We start from the raw sequence: 16,865 nt of genomic DNA, 5'->3' as shown, positions 1-16,865 counted from the left end.
TAGGGTTTAGGGTTAGTGTTTAGGTGTGGGAAAGGATTCCGTCCCGTAAGGAAACGGGTTTGTGGCTTCCCATCCAACCTATTCTTCTCCTCTGGTCCTGGAATGACTGACCCCCTTTCTGCGTCGGGTTAGGGAATAGGGATAAAGTGCAACACTTTCAAGACATTTCGTCAATAATGAGCATATATTCTTCCCTCAACAGGAAGCTTGTGGTTAAGAGAACTTTTCAAAACCAAGTTCAATTCTGTTACTATTTTTCCTTCTGCTTCTTTGGGTGGCACTATGAACTTTCCTGTGAAATAACGGAAGTTGGCGTAATTCCGGAATATGCGCATTAAAATCTTCTATGTTCTCAGCGACAGGGAAGGTCATTAGATGCAGTAAATTCGGGACACTCCAGCATGTTTCAGCGCGGTGGAATTTGTGTGGCGGAACCCGTTTCCAATTGCCTCCAAGGTCTGTTGGTTGGATGTTATGGGCTTCCGGAAGCTTTCCATTCATGTTAATGGAGCGCTCCAGTGGGAGAAAATAATTTTCAAAGTGCAACAGACAGTATGTGCTGTTGGGAAAAAGTGTGTGGGAGCACGTTTCAGCCATTTCTGAGTCGTACTTGGACATTTGTTTGTTTTGACTATTTTTGGAAAAATTTCCAAGTGTCACACTCGCGTGATGCTTTTCCAGATAGGCGCGGGAGCACGTTCCAGGCCTTTCAGTGCGCTTGGACAGGGTCTGCGTGCGTGCTTTTTCCCAGACGTCTTTAACTGGCCCCCGTGTGTTGGAGCGTTTAGTTTTAGGGAGTGTGTTTTGGTTGAGCCAGAATAAGGTTCTAGGTGCGCTGGCCTTGGGAGGTGCGGTCCGTTGCAATCTTGCCCGCCTCCCTGGAAATAAAACTTAAAACAGATTGTTTTGCTGTTTGCAAAACAGAGTGACATTACAAAGGACAGAGGAACATAAAAATAAACAAAAATTAATAATTAGTAATATAACCATACCACACAACAAACCAAAGAGATTGTTAATTATGATTAATTGTAATCTTATTGTAGCTGTATAATATATTATACGTTCATTTTATTTAATTTCTTGTTGCAGGGCAGCGCGGATCCTGAGGACGTGCATCGGTCGGATAATTATCGGCATTGAATATGAAATAAAGGTGTGATGAAATTTTTTACAAATGTTGTTGGTTATTTCAAAGCCAGTTACAATGAAGTAAATGAGTACAATAAACAAAGCGAGAAAGAAAATGACTTGTTAAGTTGTATTAAGGTAAAATAGTGTTATTAATGATTATATAATAATAAATCTGTTTATATTGATAAATGGTGATACTACTGCCCTAATCCAAACAATTCATAATCTAATCTGCATTCCGGCCCTCAGCACACCGACCTTGGCAAGGCCGCTGCTGGAAACAACTCTTCCAGGAGATCGCTAGCAAGTGAGACGCTCTTGCCCCCATCCCTCCTTACTTTCCCTCATCGTGACACCTGGCGGATTGTTTTATCTTTTTTGTACGACTAGATCAGGGACATTTCCATGGCAATTCTTTGCTGTGTTATCGCGATGGTACACCACGTGCACACTGAGGCGCTTGATTGTGGGTGGCTAGATCGAAGTTGAGCTCTCCAGGCTATTGTGCGACATCAACGATCCACTGTCACTTTATACAATGCGAAATTATGCAACACACCTTTTTTTTTGTATTTCACCCCCCCCCCATCCCCACGCTTCGCCGCTTTTTACCCCTCAGGACGAACAAGTGGGTCGTTGCGCAGGTCTGCGCTTGTGGCTGCGGCCTGCCAGGCTGGCCTGTCTGTTGCGGTGGCCTCCACTCCCCCTTTCCCACCTTCCCCTGTTGCAAAGTTGTTTGGATCTTATGTTGTAATGTGTGATTGTTACATGTGCTTTTATGTTTGGCTGAGGTTTTTTCCCAGTTCCCACACTGTACTTCCCTAATGGAGCAGAAGTCTTGGGAGCGGCTTTTTTCCCCTTTACCCCTCTCCTCTTGTTTTTCCTGTTCTTGGTTACCCACCTTTCAATAGTAAATTCCCCACGGATTATTAAAGTATTTCTTTTGATTCTGATTCTGGATAAAGTATATATTAATACGTTGTATATAATTCATTATTTAGTGATTCATTACGTATAGTATACTATACTTTATTTTTAAACTTGTGTATGCTCTCTCTTGTTTTTCTGTCTGTGGCTGTGATTATATGAAGAGTGGTACTGATGGTTATATGTTGCATACCTGTAAATCTCGTTGCGTCAAGGATATTCACGATTAAGGTATTTTTCCTAAAATGTCAGGGATATCGGCCTTGAAGACCATCTTGTCTAATCATGTGTCTATCTATATATACTCATAAACCGTTTAGTGTGAGATATTTGACTTCGATTTGCGCAATTTATAATCCCGGATTTGGTTAATACTTAGAACTGGATGTTCCTTGTTTTGTTCGTTTGTTGTTTGAGCGCTCTACAATGTGTTAATAGGTATTTCCAGTGTCAGAATAGTGTGTCTTGTTATTATACCTGAGTAAATTGGAATAAAGCAAAAGGGAGTTTGTTTGTATATTTTATTTCTTGTTGTCTATTTTGTCTATCTTGGACAGAGGATTGTGAATTGGGATCTCCATCATTAGTCTGTGATTTGTGTGGGCTTTATAGGTTTTCTTGAGCAGCGCTCTAGTGCTCAGGTTCCGATGATCAGCGCGTCAGCAGATAGCCTTGAACTTACGAAAGGGTCTAGCTTGTACTATATGTTTTCGGAGGCTGGTGTTGGTAGATATTGCGGTCTCGCTTGCTCATCCTAATAGTGTATTTTCAAGCGCTTACCTTTGCTCCTATGTAGCGCACAGTTCATCGCGTCTCCGGCGTCTGCGCCATGCTAGGACTATTTGGTATTACTCTTTCACACTCTTCCATAGAAGCGACAAATTCTGCTCGGAGATCTAACGCTCCGACTGTAGAGTTGATCTATGATGAAGGGATGGTTACTCAGTTTTTGAGTTCATCTCTCCCTTTTACTGAGCATAGTATCTCTGGATATAATATTTCCTTAGCACTTTAGTATGGGCCTCAACTCACATGGCTATGAGTTATGATTTACGTCTTTCTTTGTGTTCATTTGTTACAGTTATGTAAATGTACATATGTATATTTGGGAATTTATAGTGCGCTACACAACTTTTATAAGTGTTCTTGGATGGAATAGTACTCAACTGCGATTATGTTTAGTCATGCATTCATATAGCCATTGGAATATCTAGGTAGTCCTGGAAAAAAATAAACATCCTCCAAGATTTGGTATTTAATTGTCCTCAGAGCGGGTCAGGAGCTGGAGAGAGCCAGAAAGTATACTTTATAAGTATACCGCTACTTCATATATTGTGATGCTTGACGCATGTTCACACGGTTGGTTTAGGGCTTGGTATTGACAGACTGGCTCAAGATGAGTAGGGAAGGTGAAGTGGTCAGACCAATAACCATGATATGTGGGGTTTTTCGAGGCTCTATCTAATGGTTATTCCCACTGTAGGTACAGGATTTATGATGCAAACTACACAAATAGATAAGTTCTAGTAATATTATTATTTGCAAGAAGTAAGGAAGGTTAGGTCTTTGTTTGTGAGTTTGGTCATACTACACCCCCACCCATGTTTAGTTGGAGCGTGTTCAGCCGATCAGAGATCGATGTACTGGCAAGATAGGATATCTTCAACACATGTGGCAAAAGTCATGGCGCCGCCTTTTCTGATGCCTGCGGCCCTTTATTACTACGTAGGCGCTCAGCTTGATCGTAGAGGGGTCGTTCCAAACATGGGTCCAGAAGTTTGTTAATTGTGATTTTTTTTGTGTTTTTTTGTTCTATACTTGCTCTCAGCTTTCGTTAGATTACTGGGTGAAGAAACTGTCCTTAAATACTCTTTCTCTCTCTAATACTTGAAAGTTGCTGCGGCGTAATGCGTAAAATAAGACCGCTGTGTCAAGAACGGTTACGCACTGGGTCGTTTCTCCTCGTTAACTTCACCTCGTCTCCCATTTCTTTGGGAAGTGTGGAGATACTATACCTTGATAAAAAGCATACGGTTGTTTTTGTTATAGTGCGATGTAGTGATACTGCAACTGCTTAGCTGTCATTGTACGCTGGATGTCAAATACCTAAATCGAGCCATATAGTAGATTGAATATGCTCAAGTCCTGTAAGATCTCCTGTTGTGGTACGATAGCATGAGGGATATGCTGGTCTCTGCTATATTGAAGCGTCGGCCTCGTACTTCTAGTGGACAGAGCATGCGTATGGTATTTTGATTGGGTTACTTCTGGCAGGAAATACAGCACTCTCTATATGTAGTTGTCAGGATACAAGTGAGAAGGTTGGGAATGTAATACTTTGTCTATTGTGTGTGGTTTATTGTCTGCTCTCGCTTTATTTTTTGATGTGAATTTTTCTAATGAGACATGGAATCCCGCATTTTGTCTCTATTGTGGGATTCGATTTAATAAACCTGTGAAGGTGGCTGTTGTGTGTCTCTGGCTCGCGTCTGAGGCTGTACCTAACAAATCGCACCGCCTGGTTATATCCGGTGATCGGATGATAATCTGATTATTGACTTTTGGTATCTCCCAGCAAGCGGGCAACTGATGTGTGCTTGCGTCCTCGTGGTTCCATTTGATATTCAGTACACCTTACTGTAGACATACATCGACTGAGGTATCGTCCAGCGCGGATTATGTGTACGTTTGTCATAGCAGGTTGCCTGCTTCTCTCTGACGAGGTGTCGTTACTGAGTATGTGCTACGTCTTGAGAGCTGTCCCTTTCTTGCCTCGTTGTGTTCGGGGTGTTTCAGGTATTGGTTTAGCTTGGCAGTTGCAAAGACACGATGATTAGCGTGCTCGGTGTCAGAGGGTAGAACTGTGTGTGATAGGAACAGTGGAGATGTCAGAAACTGGCGGCGTGAATTGCATGTATTTCGGTAGGGTTAGAAATGGCTGTAGCAGGGCGCTTGTCTGAGGAAATTGTTTGATACACGACCAAGAAAACAATACCTCAGCGTATTGTTATTAGACGTCGTTCTGTCTCAGAGGCGTCTGTGGTTGGTGTTTAATGTGCTATGTGTACTTTGCTGCTCGTCTGATAATCTCTTGATAATCTCTGGTCTGTTCGGGTTCGTAAACGGCATATATCCGTGGTTGTTGGTTGGTAGTTGTATATCCGTATGTTCGCGCTCTCCTTGTGTAGTCCCCTGTCCTGTTTCTGGGGGTATCTTGTTCACACGCGATGATAGTTATGTGATGTGTGTGTTGATCTGGTGATGAATGTAGTGTGGAGTTGTGGTGTGAATTAATATGTTTCTTGTTGTGGAGGGCTGCATATGATCGCTCATTCCCGTTTTTTTTTTGTGTTTGTGGGGGCTGTTGCTCTTGTTGATTCGGTGTGTGTGTGTTGTGTATTGTTGTTGTGTTTATTTTAATAATTAGTACCAGATGTCATGCTATTGTTGTGAACTGTAATATAGTATGTGTGTGATCTTGCATGTGGGTAAGACATTATTGTGTCCGTTGTGTGTTTTTTTTTTGTTTGTATTGTTCGTGTTACTTGTGAATGTGTGTGTTGTGATATTGCGATCTGTGGTCTGTGTCTATTCTCCTGTTCTCTCTTCTTTTGTGTCTGTGTGTGTGTTTATATGTGTGTGTCGTGTTCTTGTATTCCTTCCTGTGTGTGTTAGTTGTGTGGGTCTATCTTACGTTATTGTTTGGCCGTGCAGTCGCTCGCGCGCCGCGCCGCTCTTCCATTGTCTCGTAGAGCTGTATATAACACACACACACACACTCATCAGACACTTCTGAGTAGCAGTTCCAAGGTGACAGACGATTGACAACTGTGACTGAAAAATTACAATTTCAACACATGCTGGCAGGAAGAACTTAAAATCCAGAGAATTGACTTTGCTGCTGCTCTTGTGTCATACCGCGTACATAAAGACAACATCTCCCGTTGCCATGGTGCTCTCCACCAAGCCATGGTTACCCTAAAAACAAATGTGGGAGTTGATTCAAGTGAAGGGAAAAAAAAAGCCAATTATACTGGCGGGAAGGAACGAAGAGGATTATGGGTGAACACAACAACAACAACAAAAAACACCGACTTGTTTGTAGTGTAATTTTCACTCGAACAACAAGACGGAGCCAATGTTGTTTGGATTCTTAAAGCTGAAATGTCTCCCTGTGACATCCCACATACCCACCTTCTGTACGACGCAATCTTACTAGAGTTTGAAAATAAAAAAACTACCTTTCTAGCTGTACTTTAAAAGATTTGGTTTCGAAAGGATTCTGACTTCCCTTCTTTAGAAACAAGACGAAGAAAACTGCATTTAGTTTACAATCTGGAACTCAACACCCATATGTATGTCACGTGTATTATACATTTGTCTCGGCGGGGGAAATCACAAGTTGAGACCATTAAGCAGCATTCTGTAGCTCGTCTCATTTGCAATGCTAAGAACAGGTGGCTTGTCAGCAGCCTGAGCTCGACTGACAACTCGGCTCTGAGTGGGAGTCATAACAAACAGCCCCGTCAGCGGCGCTGCTGCTGTCAGCTACCAATTTGCTTTCTCTGTTTTCAATTTGCTCTGCTGCTTGAACCAAAGAAGGTTTACTTAACCTCTGGGTTTATTGAGCGCAAACACTCTATCCCGATTGGAGGAAACTTTCAGCAATCTTCTCCATGTTACATTTGTTGCACAAATGTAACATGGAGCGCATTAATGATGAGGCTGTGATGATGCCATGCTGCACGGGGTAAAACCTGAGGGAAAAGAGGGAAAACTTTTTGCTTTTTCCACCAGTGGCATCTAAAAATGACTTTACTTTAAATGCTTTATATTATAAACTCCTTTTTCTTATTTCCATTTTGGACATCAAATCATCAGTTTTGTATGTTACTAAGTCATTAATAAAAAATAACAAGACAAAGTGTGAAAAAAGTTTCTCCTTTTACTTATTTCTTTTTGGGATAAACATGGTCCAGGTTTTGGTACTACAGATCCCATCATGCTTTGGGCGAGGCATTCAAAAATAAATTTTTAACTTAAGGTCCACTTACTAGCTTTTTCAGTTAGTTTGCAAACTCTGGAATAAGCTACTAACTGGAGCCTGAGTTGAGATTATTTTGTGCGTTTGTGTTCTGTGTGTTATGGAGATGGATAAACACTGGAGGCAAGGAGAAACAGCTAGCCTGAGTCTGTCATCTACATTTACCAACACCTCTAAAGCTCATTGTTGGCAATATGATAGATGTGTTCTTATCTTGTATTTGTTTTGTTTGTTTAATCCTTACAAAAACAGAAATGTAAATTATAGTTGGGATGTTGATGTTTTAGAGGGAGTTACGTGAGGGAACTATTTCTTGACAAACAACAGCTGGGCACAGTGACGGTGTGCATCTTACTATAAACTATAAACAATAAAAATAAAGGAATCTTTGATTTTTCTAAGCAAAATCTTAGTACGCGAAGTACCTAGAAACTACTAATTAAAGGCAGGGCTGTCACAATTACGTTGTATATATATGTATATATTATGTCGATATATATACGATATGTAATTATCGCTTGTCACAATATCGGCTTATTGTTTAAGAACATTTTAGCCAACATGATGCCAGAACAAACAGCTGGGTTTTTCCATACCATTACTTTATTGCCCGTTAAGGAATGAATTGCTCTATAGCTTAGCCCTGTGCCAGTGTGGCAAAGTGCAACTTTTGTTAACAAGAGCCAAGTTCACAGAAATTTGGTTGCACGGTTTTATTTATGTTTTATTTATTTAGAATATTTATTTATTTTTTCACGTTCCAATTCCAGTGTCTGAATATTCTTAAGAATTAAAAGTGAATTAGTAGAAGTAGTTGTTACTGAGCTTCTCGCGTCGACTTTACACCAGAACAAGAACAAGAACTTACACATAGCTGGTGCAACCCAGTGCTGGAGTAGTAGTGTTAAAGGTCATTAAATGGACAGACAATGGTAATACTAAATACCACAGAACAATGTTAAAATCAGTTGACTAAAACCTGTGATCCCTGTCAGAGTTATGATACACTGCGCAGTAATGCAGTCACAACAACTTTAAAGTCTCTGTAAGTTGATTGCATCATACCATACGGCAACGAATGGAAACCAAACATTGTTCAGAAGTATTGAAAACCACATTTGAAGATCTTAAACACCACAGTATGGAGTAACTATCAATGAACAAAATATGCTCACATCAGGTTCTCCACAATCGCACTCCTCTCCGTCCTCCACAAAGCCATTACCGCACTTCTTGCCCCCCACCAGGTCCTTCATGTTGGGCATGTTGTAGAGACACATGCCCCCTCCCTTCTGGAAGTAGCTGTCCAGGTCGCGTTTGCTGCAGCGACTGAAGACACGTGGGAATGGATGCCTGTACGGGGACATTTCCATTTCATATTTCAGGAGCAAAATCTTTCAAAAAATATATCACACAAAACTTTCTTGCTTTGCTGAGATGTAGCAGTAGTTCCTTGTGTTTCTGTATAATGTGAGTGCAGGACAGTATACAAGCTCTTTAAGGTTTTCACTACAGGGAAATGTTTTCTTTAATGATGTTTTTTGGCCATAATGTTATAGCTAATGTAAAAGAGAACAAAACAATATCAATGCAAACTGCCGATTAAGAATCTACTGTGATCATACTAATAGTTTTTCATATCTGAGAGAAAATCTCAAGTGACAAGACAAGTTCTTCAGGCAGCCGCATTAATATAGAATTTGTTTTTGCCTTCAGCTGATTAAAGTGTTATTCATATGCCAAAGCTGTTAGCGACAACAGCTGAGTGTTGATGCAGCGCCTGAGGCTCACCCCGTGGCGGCGGCCATTACGCAGCCCCCCTGCTCGGCGGTGGCCTCCACGCAGCAGCCATCATGGTCATGGCTCATGCCGAAGTTGTGGCCAATCTCGTGGGCCATGGTGGCGGCGGCGCCGATGGACAACTCTGAATGGTCCTGTGGGCGAGTTAGAAGGTGGTGTCACTTGTGTGACTCAGACAACATCATGTGCAGGCTAACATGCATTAATGTAAACATCCAGTTTTCTAAGCACAGCAACAGTAGGTTTTCATACCTGCCAGGAGATAGATGAGCTGCTGACCTCCCTGCTTCCTGTTGTCATCAGCAAATAGCAAATGGCAAATAGGTTGAGGTAACTTTAGCAAGCATAAATCTATTTAGGAATATTCACCATCTACCCATAATAAGTTAAATAATAAAGGCCATGAAGACGGGCCTCATGATAATATGTAATAATTCCAGTGTCACCTTATGACCCCTGTTATTTCAGTTTATATTGTGATTTAGTGGTACATACAGTGTTGTGTAATTATGAAATTACCATAATTGCCACATAGTGAACCCGGAGCCTACAGGGACATTTTTGTGTATCTTTTTGTGTTTTCATATTGTTTTTAAATTTTCTTGGGGCGGCTGTGGCTCAGAGGCAGAGCGGGTCGTCCCCCAATCAGAAGGTTGTTGGTTCGATCCCCGGCTCCTCCTGCCAGCGTAGTCAAAGTATCCCTTAGAACAAGATACTCAAAGATCCCAAACTGCTCCGATGCATCGGTGTGTGAATGTGTATGATTTTCTTTCTGTATGAATGATTAGTTTCTGTTCGATGCGACTTTGGCCATCACTGTGTGAATGTGTGTGAAAGGCGTGAATGGTGGCACGTAGTTAAAGCGCGCTTGAGTGGTCGGGAAGAGCTAGAAAGGCGCTATTTACAAGCACAGGTCGCATTTTACCATTTACCATTTGACATCCATTTATTATTTTTTAACAGTCAAACCCGAACAGATGCCTGACACCCATGTGGTGCAGTTAAGAGAAGAGCACATAAGACGAGGTGTATTTATGTTGATTTTGTCAGATGATGTAGTATTTAGAGTCAGCAAGAATCTGACGATATAATACATGTTATGTTAAATGGTACATGGACTGTACTCGTATTGTACTACTCAAAGCGCTTTTACACTACATTCACACACATATGGCAAAGCCCATCCAACTGAAACTAACTCATTCATTCATTCACAGTCACACACCGATGCGCAGGAGCAATTTGGGGTTCAGTATCTTGCTCTAGGATACTTCGATATGCGCAGGGGATAGATCCAACAACCTTCCGATTGGTGGATGACCCGAGCTACCTCTGAGGCACAGCCGCCACATGATTATGATTCAGTATATTGCGATGTATTACATATGTATAAAATTTGAGTAAGTTGGGTTCACACAAACACTGTTTAAAAGATTAGAAGGTGCAGTGTAGACGTAGTCGGACTCTCACTGTTGCAGCTGTTCCAGCAACTCTGTGATGCTGTACTTACAGCGGTGATTCCAGCTAAATGCTGATATCAGCATGCTAACATTTTCACAATGACAATGCTAACATGTTGATGTTTAGCAGGTATATATATGTAACAATTAGACATTAGACATTATAAGTCTAACTGGACGTTGCATATTTATTATTGCTAACTTGACTTTGCATATTTATTATTGCTAAATTGAAGTTGCATATTTATTATTGCTAACTTGACCGCGGATTTGGTCATAGACCAAAGTATTGGACAAATTTTTACCTGATGGCAGTAAATGAAAAGTTAATCACTAGTCATTAGGAATCCTCCTCTGGGAACCATAAATGTCTACAAAATTTCACAGCACACCTATTATTTGTCAAAATGTCTCTGTCTGGACCAAAGTGGTGTGATACGATGGAGATTTGATCAGTGTAGAACCACTTGTTTAATGGTTAGTTTATATAAAGTATTCAGTGGAACACACTGCATGCTCCAAAAAAAGTAAGCTCCATAATCAGCAGGTTGTGAGTTGAGATGATGTATAGTTGAACAAGTAAGAAACAGCTACAATGTCCTCTTTTCCAAAGAAGTCAAACCCACAGTAGTAGAGCTGCATGAGCTCACACACCAGTGACAGTATTCAGATGAATTTAGCTTCTCTTTGATCCGCTGAAAGCTGTCATTCACTCTTAGCTCTGCTTCTGAATTATGCATACTGTATATAATAGGAATGTGTTAACTGTCTGGAAGCGATGATCTTCTCCAGTGAAATCCTTCACATGCTATTTAGCGCTCTGGGGGCCAAACCACAGAGGGAACGCAAGTGCTGGTTCTGTGGTGGTGAGTGGTGACTCCGCAGCTCGGTCAGCCACAGGACATTTGGATTCTACAGACCACCTCTGCCCACAGGACAGCTAACAGCCTATTAGAAGCTAATCAAGCTTGGAAAAGCTATCGATCTGCTCGGCAGCGTCCATTTACTTCACTGCTGCACACATATATGAAGTCATACGGTTACACCAACTGAACAATAATATACAGTGGGTATTTTAAAGCACCAGGCAAGGTTTGAATGCCAAAAGCCTCCATGAACCATGTGACTGCAGCAAGTATCCCATCCTTTAAGTTAAATTTCAATTAAAAGCAGGGTCCCGATTAGAGGCAGGTCTACTTTACTAGCCTGGTGTGGCTACATGTATTGACAAATAAAGGCGAGTCTAAATTAAAAGGCCAGGTCGTGATTTTATATCAATTTTCTGGATGTATAAAACCTCTTAAAGCCCACCCAGTTGCTAGCTTGAGCAATTTCTAAGTTGCTTAGATCGCCTACACAAAATTAAATGTTTAATATGGACATGCTACACATCGTTCGATTCTCCCCAGTTCAATTGTACAGTAACAGGTACCCTGCACTATGTTATGTTATTTTGGCAAGCTAATTGCATATTCATAAGTCCTGCACAGGTATATTATGACAACAATACAAAAGGAGAAAACCAGAGTGAAACTGGCAGTAGACTGCACATAAGCAGAGAGAGCGCACAGACTCAAGCACCATGGAGACCATGTAGAGAGTCCCACTGACTCAGCTGGATACAGTATTCATGCTCTAGCTGTGGCATCAGTGGCTCAATTCAGTATGGGTTGAATTTTTTCCTCCACTATTGTTTCTGCCTCTTTACAGATGCAGCACAGAGCTGCCATCTCTCCAAACAGTCTAAACTGGGCAGGTAAAAAAAATGAAGCTGAATATTACAATAAACACTTTGAAGCATCAAATGGGACCAAATTAGACAGCGTTGGGCAGTACTGCAGGGGAGGAGGAGAGTAAGTGATCCTAACTCGCTGTGTCAGGTGCAGTATGGCTGAACAATGCACTGAAGTCTAAATATTAGTGAATGTATTATGCACACATACGGTATTCAGGTTAGATTAGCATGTATTTGAAATGCTAACAAAAGGTAGAGAGACAACAGAGACGTGACACTGAGAGATAGAGACACAGAGCTTCTACACACAGTGAACAATGAGATCACTCCATTACATTTAAGATGTACCTTACCTGTTGCCTGATAAGACACACAGTACTAAAGACCCCTGTGCTCAGTATCAGCAAGAATATATTGTGTCTGTTGTGCGTATTGTGCTCAAGTATTTCTTCATACTATTGAGTAGTCATGACTAAATGTTCAACAGTTAAAGTTAAAGGTGAATAAATGTACTGTAATAATATTTATTAAGAGTTTAACAGTTTACAAACATAGTAAATCTGCTTTATCAGGACTGTGTGGGTGTGGTTTAATGAAATTTGATTGACAGCCCTGGCAACATAAGCAACAAACCTACAACTTAACTAAATACTGATTGGTGGACTGAATATGTCAAATTTTCCCAACTTAAGAACAACTACAGGCAGAAGAAATTCCCATGAGAAATAACTAAAATAGCTTTAACTTTAAGAGTAAATAGACCTTTTTCACAGCAGCCACTTTAACATGGAATAGTAGGGTAAACACATGTACTAGCAATGACACTAATTAAGGTTCTGCTCTATTTAGTGTAGCAGAACCTTTCCAGTGAGCCAACATGCACAACAGCAGCACCCTGACTCTGTTTGTCCTGAATGGAACCTGGATCGTTTGCTGATATTTGATTAACCAAACAATTCATAGAATAATCAAGAAAATAAATGACAGATTAATTAATAATGAAAATAACTATTAGTTGTAGCCCTACAACTCTGATATAATAGCATGACTGTAAGGTCTTGTTTTGCTGATAAAGACGGTTGAATTTGAATACATGTACATTCAAAAATTTTGAATTTTCAGAAATACAAAATAAATAATTGTAATAACTCTATTGCACAGGGTTGGAGGCAAAAAAGACACATTTTATAAAATTTGCACAAATAAAACTAAAACTATGGAAGAATACCATATACAATATAAAATAAAACTGAATAAATAAAAGTTTAAAATGAGTATTAAAAGAACCTTTAAAGCTGCTTCCATTGATTTTTTTGCTACATGGGGGCACCAGAAGAAGCTGTAAACACAACATATCATTTATTATCACCTTATAAAGTAGTTTTAGCTACTGTAAAGCAAAGTAGTTTTAGCTACTTTATAGTTGCACATTTATATATCCAGCAGACACAGAACAACATTAGCATTTATTTGGAGTCGTGTTTGTGTCCACTTGATGAATATCTGTTTTGGTCTCCACTAACTCCTGATAAAAATATCTGGATCTTTAGCTGCTAAATGCTCCACTAATATGTTTCTGTTTACTATCTGCTGCCTTGCAGGTAATCAACAGTGGGTTTATCAGAGCTTTTCCACTGAAAACAGCTGAAAACTATCATTGGCAAAACCCCCTCTATATCTCTGATCTCTACTCAATATCTCCAGAAGTAATCACAGTTTACATTCTGGCAGACTCAGTCACTCCGTACCTCCTTTGGCCATCACTCGTTCCAGTTTTTCGCTCCTAGTGATTGGAATGAGTTGCAAAAGACTCTCTCATTCCGTTCCCCTCTTTTAATAACTTATTACATGCAATAGCTTCTGACCACTGCACCTCTTCTAGAATTTGCTTCTCTGGCACACAGTACATAGATCTCTCAAAGATGACAAAAACTTATTTTTACGATTTTTAAGTTACCTACTGCAGCTTTAACTCTGTCTAATACTGTTTTCTTGCACTAGCTGTGTCTATGTTGTAATTGTATCAACTTGCCTCCCGTTGCTGGCTCTTGGCCAGGTGGTCACTGTAAGGGACAATTGGTTCTCAACTGACTTATTTGCTTAAATAAAGGTACATTTTGGACGAAGTTCTGCACACAGAAAAGCTTAAACAATCACTAGCAGATGACGTCAAGCAGGGAGAAAAGATTGAAGGGAAAAGGGATTGAGTTTTTATGAGTGAAGAGAAAAGAGCACAGGGAGGTGAAAGACAGAGTGGAAAGAAAGTATAAAGTAAGAAAAGAGAAGTGTATTCTACATACCACGTTGATGCCTCCAGAGTTTTCCAGGCTACACATCCCCTCCAGCGGTGCCATCCCGATAGTTGTTCCCTTGAAAATCACACCGCTATCACAGCCACACAAAACAAACAAACACACACACACACACACACACACACACACACACACATAACGAAAAACTCAGTTAACCTTAATCTCCACCCTGCTCACTTACGGGTTCCATGGTGGATGCACATTGATTGCATATGCAAGAGCAGTGCACAGTGGCAGACATGACAAGCCTGTCAGATGTGGGAGAGGGCGTGGGAGGAGCCTCAATCCACCATGTGGTCTCCTGGCAGTTGTCACTTAGCAGCCAAAAACAAAATCAAGCTCCGTCTGATGAATCAAAACAAAATAGGCCCTTTGGTATCATCGCAGCTAATTATGGAGCAAGAGGGGCCAACAATTTATTGCTTGTGTGTGTTTGTGTGTACACCGGCAGTCTAGCTGCGATGCTGTTGCTGACGGCGTGCTGAGCTGTTCAGCCCAATTACAGCCGACCGATGCGAGATCTTTTGCTTAATAAAATCTCTGTTTAACTAATCACCTGACAATTTAAACACTAACGAAATATGAAATTATCTGACCCAAGGCTGGGGGCTGTTTCTGTCATTAGAGCAACACAGAAGCTCGACAGGGGATAGGAGGTGTATGAGGGAGGATGTGGAGTTAATCAGCTTTCTTATTAGCTGAGGTACAATGGTGATTATGAACCCATGTATTAACATCAGAAGGGCACAGAGTCTGCGGGTTCTCACTGCAAACAAAAACGAAAGCAGCTAATTTTACTGATTAGTTCTTCCTGCAGCGAATATCAGTGGAAGAATGACAGAGAATGAATGTTAGAGCAGAGGTGGGCAGGGTAGCTAAAAATTTTACTCAAGTAGTCATAAATTTAACAGTACAAAAATATTTACTGAAAAACACCGTCAGCGGCAAGTAACTTGAAGCTCTTTTCACCACTTCTTCTATTCGATGTGCATAGGCCCAGTTAAGGAAGTGAACGTACACCTGTATTAAATACATCATGTTACAGTGTTCTTAAATGCTATAAATTTTTATTATTAAAGCAGTCAAGTCACTGCTTTGATGGCTTGTAACCTGACTATGACTTGAGACCTGACTGTGCCTGCAAATTTAGCCAACACTGTTGGGCTGTTCGGTACACAAGTTCCTGTAACAGCCACTTGAGGCTGCTTCAGTAGTGAGTCAATCTCCACAAGGCCCCATATTAAAATGCCCAACTTTACAGCAGAAATATGTTTACAGCCTGGTACAACAACTGTTTTGGTCTCTATAGATAATTTCCCCATTCATGACATATACAACTCACCTGTTTAAATTAGATTAAATGGACTGAATTTATATAGCGCCTTTCTAGTCTTTGGACCACTCAATGCGCTGTACACTACACTCTCACATTCATACACTGATGGCAGTGGCTGCCAAGGTGCCAACTGCTCACCAGAACGGAAACTAAGTATTCACACACAATCATACATGCACAGCAATTTAAGGTTCAGTATATTGCTCAAGACACTTCAACACGCTTCAACATGTAGTGAGAGGAGCTAGGGATCAAACCGCCAACTTTCCGATTAGTGGACGACCCTACCTCTGAGCCTCTGAGCCACAGCCTCATGGCTCAGACCTTAGTTATGCTATCAGATCCGCCGACGCTCCACCTCTTTGCCCAGTTTTGGATTAGTCAGTACTGCCCAGATGGCGAAGGCCACTGTGCTTCACAACAGCTCTTCACAAACCTATGGGTGACGTAATGGAGACTATGGCAATTTTTAATCATACAGTCTATGGACTCAACTTGGACTTAAAGACTCGTGACTTGACTTGATGTTCGCTAACATTAGCTAGAAAGTCTGATAACGACTGATATCACTAATCAACCATATATCAAGGAAGTGACGTGTGGTTTGGACTTGGACAATATGTTATGTTGTTTTTGCTGCTTTTATGTTGTCTTTATGTAAAGTGTCTTTGAGTATCCAGAAAAGTGCTGATAGATAAAATGTATTATTATTATTATTATTATTATAATAATATGACTTGAGTCACATGCCTGCATTAGTATTAAACTTATTTGCATTAACAACACATAACTGTTCATAACTGGAGCTCTTGTGTTGTGGTCTGTTACCATTAGCTGCTAGCTGCTGTTTGAAAGTCATACTCCAACAGTGGAAAAAAGAAAAACACTGAAGGATGTTTTGTCTCCAGTGAATCTCCATTAATCTACTAAAAACAAAGTCATTGGGGGACGTTGCTGTGGTAGGATAACGGACCTGGGATCAGCAGACCACGATTTACCTCTAACAACCTACTCCAGTAAAAAGTATGCTGCATGAAAACTACTCCAACAATTACAATCTACAACAAAAAGTGACTTAAGTACATGTACCAGAGTAAATGTAACTTGTTACTACCCA

The 16,865-nt window shown here is 40.7% G+C and overlaps 1 protein-coding gene across 1 annotated transcript in view; it reads right to left on the bottom strand.

The window, feature by feature from the left end:
* The window catches only part of adam19a (ADAM metallopeptidase domain 19a), a 71,412-nt gene that overhangs the window by 37,380 nt on the left and 17,167 nt on the right, over positions 1-16,865 (bottom strand). The window contains exons 7-9 of the mRNA XM_035675707.1: positions 14,401-14,485; positions 8,897-9,039; positions 8,281-8,458 (exon numbers count right to left, since the gene is read on the bottom strand). Coding sequence (XP_035531600.1) covers positions 8,281-8,458; positions 8,897-9,039; positions 14,401-14,485 — 406 coding nt within the window. The remainder of the gene's footprint in view (positions 1-8,280; positions 8,459-8,896; positions 9,040-14,400; positions 14,486-16,865) is intronic.

This window comes from Morone saxatilis, unplaced genomic scaffold (assembly GCF_004916995.1).
Source record: "Morone saxatilis isolate NCDOM2014 unplaced genomic scaffold, NCSU_SB_2.0 Contig4, whole genome shotgun sequence".
NCBI classification, from domain to species: Eukaryota; Metazoa; Chordata; class Actinopteri; family Moronidae; genus Morone; species Morone saxatilis.
This window is presented reverse-complemented; position numbering and strand designations above follow the sequence as displayed.